Source organism: Rhinoderma darwinii, chromosome 6, assembly GCF_050947455.1.
Source record: "Rhinoderma darwinii isolate aRhiDar2 chromosome 6, aRhiDar2.hap1, whole genome shotgun sequence".
Classification (NCBI taxonomy): domain Eukaryota; kingdom Metazoa; phylum Chordata; class Amphibia; order Anura; family Rhinodermatidae; genus Rhinoderma; species Rhinoderma darwinii.
Window position 1 is genome coordinate 121,009,162 of NC_134692.1, and position 11,318 is coordinate 121,020,479.

At 38.7% G+C, this 11,318-nt stretch overlaps 1 protein-coding gene across 1 annotated transcript in view; it reads right to left on the reverse strand.

Annotated features, from left to right (window-relative positions):
• OTOA (otoancorin) overlaps positions 1-8,944 on the reverse strand; it is a 68,021-nt gene extending 59,077 nt beyond the window's left edge. Inside the window, exons 1-9 of the mRNA XM_075831562.1 lie at positions 8,887-8,944; positions 8,360-8,387; positions 7,802-7,886; positions 7,446-7,577; positions 5,543-5,778; positions 4,502-4,605; positions 2,110-2,216; positions 1,869-2,008; positions 71-194 (exon numbers count right to left, since the gene is read on the reverse strand). Of these exons, the coding sequence (XP_075687677.1) occupies positions 71-194; positions 1,869-2,008; positions 2,110-2,216; positions 4,502-4,605; positions 5,543-5,778; positions 7,446-7,577; positions 7,802-7,886; positions 8,360-8,387; positions 8,887-8,944 (1,014 nt within the window). The remainder of the gene's footprint in view (positions 1-70; positions 195-1,868; positions 2,009-2,109; positions 2,217-4,501; positions 4,606-5,542; positions 5,779-7,445; positions 7,578-7,801; positions 7,887-8,359; positions 8,388-8,886) is intronic.
• Between the last annotated feature and the right edge of the window lie 2,374 nt (positions 8,945-11,318).

The following is an 11,318-nucleotide window of genomic DNA, read 5'->3' on the forward strand; positions in this document are numbered from 1 at the left end:
CGTGTGCAAGAGCACTGTAACAATGTAGGTGACACATTTTATGAAGTCAATTTATTTGGGATTCACCCACCTTTTGTACATCAGTTCGGAAGCCCCTCAGCTGGTTGCACTTAATCATCTGATGCAATAAAGCTTTTGCAATCACGGGATCAAGATCTTGTATATCATCATAGAAGCAGATGAGTAAACCCAATCTAAAGTGTACAGAGGAACAAAAGTCATCAATGAGGTCATACAGATAGAAAACGCACTAAGCTCTATATACACTTTACACAGCATGACGACAAGGGGGCACGATCTTTTCTGCCACACTGTCAGATAGAACTTAAAGGGGCCGTAATAACATTCTAACATAATGTATAATACAAGTTCTGAGCAGGGATACACCTAGACTTTTTGTAGCACTATTGGTTGGTTTTAATTATTGAGTTACAGCTGCAGTCCAAATCAATACATTGAGTTGCATACAATCCTGTGGACTGCAGCTGTCACTCAAGAGTTAATAACAATCTGTAGTACTACAAAAAGTCTAGGTGTAGCCCTGGCCTTAAAGAGGCTCTGTCACCAGATTTTGCAACCCCTATCTGCTATTGCAGCAGATCGGCGCTGCAATGTAGATTACAGTAATGTTTTTATTTTTAAAAAACGAGCATTTTTGGCCAAGTTATGGCCATTTTTGTATTTATGCAAATGAGGCTTGCAAAAGTACAACTGGGCGTGTTGAAAAGTAAAAGTACAACTGGGCGTGTATTATGTGCGTACATCGGGGCGTTTTTACTACTTTTACTAGCTGGGCGTTCTGACGAGAAGTATCATCCACTTCTCTTCAGAACACCCAGCTTCTGGCAGTGCAGATCTGTGTCGTCACTCACAGGTCCTGCATCGTGTCGGCCACATCGGCACCAGAGGCTACAGTTGATTCTGCAGCAGCATCAGCATTTGCAGGTAAGTAGCTACATCGATTTACCTGCAAACGCCGATGCTGCTGCAGAATCATCTGTAGCCTCTGGTGCCGATGTGTCCTCGCTCGTCTGACACGATGCAGGACCTGGGGCAGGAAGTGACGTCACAGCGTGATCTCTCGAGAACACGGCTGTGTCTGCACTGCCAGAAGCTGGGCGTTCTGAAGAGAAGTGGATGATAGTTCTCGTCAGAACGCCCAGCTAGTAAAAGAAGTAAAAACGCCCCGATGTACGCACATAATACATGCCCAGTTGTACTTTTACTTTTCAACACGCCCAGTTGTACTTTTGCAAGCCTCATTTGCATAAATACAAAAATGGTCATAACTTGGCCAAAAATGCTTGTTTTTTAAAAATAAAAACGTTACTGTAATCTACATTGCAGCGCCTATCTGCTGCAATAAGCCCTGTTATAAGCTTTATTTAACACTTTACAACTCTTTAAAGTCATTACTGGAGATGTTAGGGAGAGCAATGTCCCTCTGCTGTGGCAGCTTTGCTTTTCCCTAATGTCCCTAATTTCATGGCTGCGTGCGGCAGGCATAACCATGTAGCCTGTAGATTGTAAGCTCTTACGTGAAGGGTCCTCTCTTTTTCTCATTGTTGATTTGCCTTTGTTTCATGATTTGCCATTTTACATATTTATGGCTTCCCCTGATTATGAAGTGCTGCCTAGAGGTGTAAATTGAAGCTCCTAGGCCCCAATGCAAAATCTGTGACAGGCCCCCGTCTACCATCCATGTGCCATGTACTAATTGTGGGACATTTGTAAACCCCACCGCGGTCCACCTGGGTACACCCCAACATACCCAGAAATGTCCCTTTGATTGCACATTTTTATAACCTCTACCCATTTCGCAGTTCATTTCATAGGAAAGTCCTGTTGGCAGGTATGCTTATGCTTACCGATATAGAGTGGAGATGTTTCTCATATCAAACCCGGAAGAATTTATTAGCTCCAGAAATGCATTTGCTAGGTCTTGTGTAATATCATATACCGTATCCAGCTGCTTTGTGGCATTGTCATAGCTTATAAAACTCCGAATCTAGGGACACAAGAAAAGATCCAGCAAAATATTTTAACAAAATAGGACAAGGCCTACCTGTAAGTAGCTATATTAATATTAGTGATGATAAAAATACTTACTTCATTGACATTAATTTTATTGATTTCATCCAGCGGTAGATGTACCATGAAGCGTCCTAAAATCCACAGGCTCTCAGCGGTCACCCATGATATGGAAGCATTGGCCTCTGTGTACATGTAGGTATATTTATAATGTATAATGTATATATTTTTTTGCCACATACAAATATGTTAGGAAGAGTGGGCAGGGCTTTCAGAGTGCGCCTCATTTATCAGAGATGGCCTGGCATTGTTTTAAGCCGACGTCAGAGTCATCAACATGGCATGCTCAATGGCGCACATTGCACAGAGGAGAAATACACGGTGCGCCAGTATAAATAAGAATCCCCCTTTGTGCACCCAGCAACTAGACAATCCCCCATAATGACCAAACCGTGGACAAATTGTGTAAATGACAAGATTGTCAAAAACTATGGCGTTGCTTTAAGGAGTTTTTGGGATGGGCTGCATCAGCAGTATACATACTATATATACAGTATGTATATATATATATATATATATATATATATATATACATATACATATATGTATATATATATATATACACAAACATACTGTGATGGCCATATATATTCTTCAGCCAAACGTATAGCAAGAGTGTCCTACAATATTTAAATCATGCAGGAGCCTAACTTTAACCTGCGCTTCAATGCAAAATCTATAACAGGGCCCCCCAACTAGAACATGCAGTATTAATCTCCTCAAATGGGGTAGAGGGAACTTTTAGGCCTCCTCCGGCTTCAGGGACTGTTGCGACCACCAACTGCACTCTACGTCTATAGCACATCAACCCTATCCAATGCCACAAAAACATACTAGGATATGCTGTAGTATACGCTGTTACAGTGAAGTCAGACATATCCAGTTCTATAGCCTACAGTGGAAATAGGATTTCAAGTGTACACCTAATGTCCCTAAAGATTAGGTACAGTTTGCAACCATGGAGCTATGATTTTTTTAGCATCGCTAAACATCTAAAAATCCTAAATCAAAGGAGCCAATTACCAGACGGGGAGACTATTTTAATGGCGTTTGTATTAGAAACTAATTGGAGCCAGATAGAAAACGATGACGTGGATTCAACTTGAACTCTTCATTTGAGGTTTAGTTATAGTGGCGCAAATAATTACAAAATCTACTTTTTAATATATCACCTCTTCTAAAAGCTAAAGTACTGAGCACCTAATGGACTATTGTCCCGTTTTATAATTGCATTCACTGCTTATTAATATCGGAAATGCGCTGCCCCCATTTATTCAACAATTCCTTATTGCAGCCTGGATTATTATTTACTCTACGCCATTGTAACTACCATAGCAGAGTTGCTGTATTTGTTGATACAAAACTATAAAGTAAATTTTTGCCTAAAAAAACACAGATTTTTTGGATTATCAATAATATATTTGTGTTTCTGGAATTCAATAAGTATAATAATATTTGCTAAACAGATTTTCTAGTTTGTTTCAATGAAACAGTATAATTTGTATCGATCCAGAAATAAGAACTGGACCCATATCTTTTTTGGGTTGTCCTGGATGCTGTGTTCCCATATGTGTAGCCCCGAGTTGGACAAATCCCAGAAGACAGGTAGTCAATGCACCTAGAAAACTGCTGCTGGGTCCTAACTTTTTGGGTTGTGTTCTATTAATGCCTAAGGAAATTTCATTCCTTGACCAGTAAAAAAAAATTGCAATTGGCTCCTGGATAAAATCAGCTATGAAAATCCTAAATTCTGCACTGATTTTTTTTTTTTTACTATGTGAAAATCCTCACCAAAGTCTCCTAAAATGGTGACATGTCAGGTAACAGTGCTACTTCACCATTGTTCTGAATGACAGATGTGAGATCTAGCCTTAAAGGAGTATTCCCATCTCAGATATTTATGGCATAGCCACAGGATCTTCACATTGCTTGTTGATTTTGGTGTACAAAGCCCACAGTATGCACAGACATACCTACTGTTCTCAAGCGCATGTAAACCAGCCCATGGACTTGCCTTACAATATTGACAAGCCTGAGACCATCACCAAGTCAAAAAAGGAAAATGCTCAAAATTAAAATATCTTGAAAAAAAAAAGCAATTGGGTCAAAATTACAGAAATAAATTACATCCTTCCAAAAAATAAAAATAAAATAGTCTACCCATGAAAAGTAGATGAAGTTCCTCATCCTTATCTGATGTAACTGCATCCTGCAGGTTATATATTGGACATTATAAGGGACACGCACTTGCCCTGAGATACTCCTTCTTGGTGTGCCCCAACTCTGAGGTCAGACAAACATAACTTGCTCTGCTGATTTTGGCTTCCATTTCACAGACTATCTTATTACCAGGCCATTGTTGCTCTTTTCTGGGCCACCAATAATACCACAATAAACACTTCATGCTTACCATTGACTGCATAGGAAGTTTGCAGAACTTGAGTCATCCATTCATAAAGGGCTCTCCGGTCATTGGCCTTTAGCTTGTCATATAGATCCCTAAATACGGATGAACTACAAAAGTAATTATAGAGGGGTCAATCGCTACTTTTATGTCACTATGTTATGATTACCTTATTTATTTCTAATTCTTGTTTCTCAGTTGGTGATAACAATATATAGTATGTCTACATAGAGAAATATTCCTCAATACAATTGTGACTGCTTATGGTCATTTAAAGTTTTTATCTATTAGTTTCTACTCTGTAAAGTTTGCATAATATCCTGGCAAATGTATGAGATATCCTAAATGTCTTTATTTATTATAGAACTTAAAATTTGTGTATGGTGTATATGAGTTTATTATCGTTTAGTAAGAATCGTGCTCCAACTTGTCAGAATTCCTGACGGTGGCTCAAAGCAATTGTGAAAATAGCCTAAGCATCATGGGCCCAAATATATAAACTGGTTGCTTCTGTTTTGTAGGTAAAATGATGAAGCGAACACTAAATATTTATGACAAATGTACTCGGCACATTACAATATATATTAAAGTGGATCTGTCATCGGGCTATGCTGTCTTATATAAGGGCAGGATAGTATGGGGACAGGTCCGCTCTCCTATTAGCCAAAATGGCACAAAAATTTGTTGTGTTGTTTGGCTAATAGGAGCGTTCAAAGAATTCATGAGTAGTGAGCTCCCCCGCCACCCCGCCGCCCCTCTCGGTGGTGGTTGACGGCTATCTACTGTCTATTTGCATACAGAGCAGCCCGTCAATCACTGTTGGGAGGGGTGAAGCACTCCTCTCACGAAGGCACCAGACTCATGAGTCTGGTGTATTTTTTTAACACTTCTATAAGCCAACAAACACAATATATATTTTTCTGCCGCTTTGGCTCATAGGAGAGTGGACCTCTCCTAATACTATGCTGCCCTTATATAGGGCTTCATAGTCTGATGACAGATCAGCTTATATACTATGTCTGAATAAGTACTTGGTTTTATACTTACAGATTTCTGAATGGGTCATCTAGTATCTCAGTTGGCAATCTCGCTATCACATCACTTTGCAGGTAAGTACCACCATACATACGTGTGACTTGACCTAGTATTTTCACACACTCAGCTGAGTACAAGGCTGGAAGACATTTCCGGAGGGTGGTGTTGAACAAACTACGATTTCCTACAGGAGACTGGAAAATTTCATCCCGCATGCTCTCAAAGTCCACATCAATGCTGGCCATTCCCTTGGCATAAGACATCGTTAAAAATAATTTTGTGGCAAAAAAAGAATAAGCAAAAACTCTCAATAAACAACTATTGTAAATAAAAACTGAAATCACAAAAACCTATTAATTTTTTTCTCTGACAGAATACCTTAAAGGCAGTTGTTTGGTGTAGAAACCTAATTTTCCCAAACACCTCATTAGGAAATTCCCCATTCAGGACCTTTATCTATTAGGCAGATCAGACAGCGGCTACAGAGAGCATCTATCACTCTGGAGAACTAAGCAGCAGTGTAATGCTTCATTTTCCCTGTGGTGGTGCTGCAGGGGAATTGAACACTTGCTGCTGAGTTCCCCCATAGATTACAGCTTTAGGTCCCAGCTTATCGTCAAGTGACTCGTCAAAAGCAGACGAATCCTTTATATTTTCACAGATAGGATTGAGAAATGTTAGAAAATGAGGATCCAGGAGCACTGCAGCCCCTTAACTGTAGTATGTACCCCCACCAATACTGTATTCTGACACTACTCAACATGTCAGAAAATAGTTAAAGGTGAACATATATTTTAAATCAGTGATTTTCAAACTGTGAGGCGGGCTTTACTTGTTAGGCACCCTCCAGTTATTGGTGAGGTGCCCCCTAGTTGTTGATGAGGCGCAATTTTGATAGGATTGTCCATAACCTTCAGAGTCCTTTCTGAAGAATTAGCATTTCTATATGATGAAAACTATTCAAGTGGTCAAATGTATCATATTTTATTGGATAATTTCTAATTTAGGACAATGCACACAGGGTTGGACTGGCCCATCAGAGTACCAGAGGGTCCCCTGAAGGCCCTAGATGAAAATTAATAAGACTATTGACTTACACACAGAATCAGAAGACCACTCAAGACTGCAAGATCGAAACTCGTTGCTATTGTAAACCACACTATGGTTCATGATCAGGACTCTTCATTCCCATCATGTTTTTATATTATTTTGTGCCGAGAAGTTGGCTTTTATTGTCATCGACCATTTGAATAGTGTTTCTCCACAGTGTCCTGTCTACTGTTTGGATCTTCAAGCTTCCCATTGGAGAGTTTATGTTCTTGTGATTGTCTCTATCCATCTCGGTGATGGTCTTCCTCTTGACCTGTACTTTTTAACTCTTGCCAGTATACTAGTCTTTTCCAATAAGCTGGGCCCTCTCATAATGCATCCAGGATATGATAAAGCTTCAGTCTGGCCATTAGTGCATCTTCTACTGGAAGAATAGTCTTGGCTTAGGCAGGGGATCACTAGTCTGTAGGTTGGTCAGGGCCCTAAAGCTATCTTTATATAGGGACGATTGCTATCATCAGAGGATCAGGCTCAGGCCAATAATGGTCCCTGGCATTACAGCAGAGGACAATTCCATCAAAAGCTGACTATTTGCCTCTAGGGTTTATTCCATATGGGTTGATTCACATATACATTTCTTTTAGACTTTACTGATGATATATCCTGTGAGTGCAATGACAGCAACAACAAAGTAAATAATGCAGTTAAAAGTGGACTATACATGTTTTGGATAGAAACATATCCTCTGGTGCATCCAAGGAACCTAAGTCCAATACTAAAGTCAAATGTTACATAAGAATGAACTTGCCAATGGCTGGAATTATATTCTGTATTCATGCTCATTGGTCAAGCTTGTTATACTTACAAAATTTTCCTTCTTCCCACTGAAAAGATATCCCATAGCTCTTGCAAATAACTGATGATCGAGTTGTTCTAATTCAGCCAACACAAGCTCTGGGTCACCACTAAGGTCTGCCAGGTACCTTTTCACTGATATCTTAAAAAAAGGACAATTTAAGCACTCCCATACAACATGGATCACGTCCAAAACACATCGTTAGATGAATGGTAATTTCATATTAATCATTTATATACGTGAATTGATATTACAAAATTAACGTATAACATAACAGATGCAATTTAATTAATAGAGGTAGAAGATGAGGTAGAGGAAAGGTAGCAATTATACCTAAGTCCTACACTTAGATTTTAATATATTACCTGGAGGCTGAATATATAAGTAGGATTTGGAGTGGAGAGATAGTGTAGGACTTCATCTTCTAAATCTGGTGTCCATTTGTTCAAACTACAAACAGAAGTAATTATATTGGTTGACACCTTAGTATTACCTACAAATGCACCATAATTTGAAGTTGACCCCCAAGTGTCATGACATGTGACAATTTTTCACAGTTTCAGGTTAAAGGGGTTGTCAGCAAATATACAATATTTTTGAAACAGCTCACAATGCCGTACAAACATAAAAATTGCAATACTAACCTCACCGATCCCCTGCTGCTCCTATTCCGCTGCTGCCTGGTACTCCGCTACAGTCAGTGATTGGCTGCAGCAGTCACATGTCCCTGTGTCCACACGTCATTGCTGAAGCAAGAAGTAGAGACAAGCTGGGGACTGGCAGCTGTGAAATGGGAGCAGCGGGGGATTGGTGATGTGAGTTTGGCTTTTTTTAATACATATATTTGCACTGCATTGTGAGGTTTTTCAAGAATAATTTTCACACGCTGGATAATCTCTTTAAGAATGTTGTGTTCAAATTACCTTTGAAATTGCATTATCTCTAGGAGACCTGGAAAAAAAAACAGAGTATTTCTGTGAAGACTCCAAGAACTAGACAGATGAGGCTTTATCTATAAAGATACCAACTTTGACGTTTTAAAGGGGTTTTTCACATTGACATTGGGTCACGCTGTAGATGTAGTTGTCTAGTAATGTGGTGCAGCTGATACAGTCGCGCTCCAATAGAAGTAAAATAATTGAATGTGACTGAAGGATTATATCCATTAAATCCCCCAAAGATGCATTATGCTGGTTTCACACAGATTTAATACAATTGTATTTTGGCATCCATATTACATCCGCTACACCAGGAACCCCCTATTACCTTTTGGTAACCAAAGTTTGATTCATTAGAACCATGGGGGGTCTGGATGTTGCACCTGTATTACACCAAAATGCAGCTGTATTACAGCCAAGGCTTTGGGACTTTTGTACATGGCCATATTATGGCTAAATTTTGTACAGAGTCATATAGGGCACCCATAGAGGTGCATAAGGCCTCACTGTACCTCCAAAAGCCTCTGATTTTATATGAAGGCCTATGAAGGATTTTTCTGATGGATCCATCGTGGCATGCTCCATTGGATGCCCGTTCTATGGAGCTATTCTCCCCTAGAAGCAAGCAGAATAGCTCAATACAAATAGCAACCAATGGAGCATGACATGGCCGTATGCGGACTCTGGCAAAGCTTTTACGTGAATTTAGCATTTAAAAAAGGTGCTGTTTTTTAAAGCTTGGTACTTTTTTAATTTTTTTTGCATATCGCAGCATGTCCAATCTGTTGTGTCTTTGGGGAGTAAAAGGAGTGTATACAAAGAAATGAGATCACATTACAGGGGTTGTCCGGCCACGGACAACTGATGACCCATCCACAGGATAGGTCATTAGTATATGATCGGTGGGAGTCCAACACCCTGCACCGATCAGCTGCTCCGCCTGCCTCCGGGCACCAAGTGTCTGACCGCCACCGATCATATACTGATGATCTATCCTGTGGATAGGTCATCAGTTGTCCGTGCCCGACTAATCCCTTTGAGCACCATAATGTGGTTTCCTAAGTAAGCAATTCTAGAAAAAAATAGTGGACCCAATCGTTGTAAAACTGCATGTATTAGTATGCAGTTTTGCAGTGTTTTTTTTCCATTGTGATTGTATCTTAGTCTCGGCTGCATCGTTTACAAGCGATTGTGTCCAGCAGCAATTCTGATAAAGTAAGAAGAATTTTCATTACAAATTAAATAAATGTCGAGCGTTCCTGTGCAAAGAGATAAATATGTATAATACAGCTAGAATCACATTACCATTTAAATACTTTCCAGATATCAATTCGTTCTGCAAAAAAAAGAAATAAATTCACAAATCACATTATATCAGCGAGTGTCCAATAAAACAAACCCAGTAATATAATAAACCATACTGACCAATCCTCTTCTCAGTTGTTCTGGCAAATCTGTAAAGGATATTGAAAAAATAAGTATATTTAACATAAACATGTTATACAACTGGAGTGGATTTGACACTATGTGACAATCACAGTTACTTATCTAACAGTAACAAAGATCATCTGCCGTAAAACATTGCTGACTGTGTTTGTTAACCAAATTATCAGCAATAGAACTGGAAAAGATGACGTGTAGACACCTGATAGCGAATTTCAGTATTTACTTGGTACCTGAAAATGGAGAACTGAGAGCGGCTATAATCCTTTTCTGACTATAAATCACCATGAGGAAGCAAAGTTTAATTCCTATGTGCATCCTACAAAAAAAACAAAAACATAAAAACATTATAAAGGTGCTGGGAAATATACTATTCAAAAATCAATAAATCCAACAACCCATTTAACCATTTTAGAAGGCAAACCACCCTAAACCTGCTTAGACCACTATGAATATTACCATTGAACCCCTCACAATCCTAAATCGCCAGAGAATTTCGATATTATTCAGCACAGAACTTTTAACCTATTTAATAACCAAAAGTAAAAATGGTTTTCGAATGGGGACATTCATTTTAAGAAATTAAGCTGTAAGGCATTTCAGAGAATGAACATGATATATTGTATATGGACAATTTTCTTAGTATACCGTTTAAGAAAAAATTGCTAAGTACATTTTCTTACTGTGTTGCAACTGACTTGTCTGGGAAATGCACACAGATCTCCTTGTCTAAGGAAACATTTGGGAATACGCTGCTCCATGTGACACGTGAGGAAAGAAAAACCTTTGCAGCGCAGAACAGGGTATTACAATACACCCACTGTACTTGTTGAATACCTCAGGGACACTGCCAGATCTCGCTCCTTATACATGAAAAATCCTTGTAGTTGTCCCCTACCGTAGCTGCGCACATTAACTACTCAATATCTTATTACACAGGATTATATTATATGAATATACTATATATATATATATAAGAAACAAACATATAATAGGAGCAGCACTGTGCAAAAAACAAAAAACAGCTGGTGCTAAGCTTCAAATAACAGGGAGTGACGTTCTCCCAGTAAGGTATATGGAAAAAATCGAGCAAAGAAGCAGCACTCAATAGCACTCAATAGCAAAAAATGAAATTTATTCACCTGTGCTGCTTCTTTGCTCGATTTTTTCTATATATATATATATATATATATATATATATATATATATATATATATATATATATATATTTATTTATTTATTTATTTATTTATTTATTTATTTATGTGAGCTATTCAGGACCCTAGGAAAGCTGGATGACAACACTAAACAGCTTTCCTCCTGTTGATGTATATGTGTTGATATCATCAGGGGATTCTTTTTTTGGCCTCTCAATGTAAACACTGACCAAGATTTATTAAAGAGTCACGTGCGGTGCCACTAGGCCCACCAATTTATGCCAACACATTCATATGTATCAAAAAGAAGGGCAGGTGTTTCATAAAATTGTTACTAAGCTATA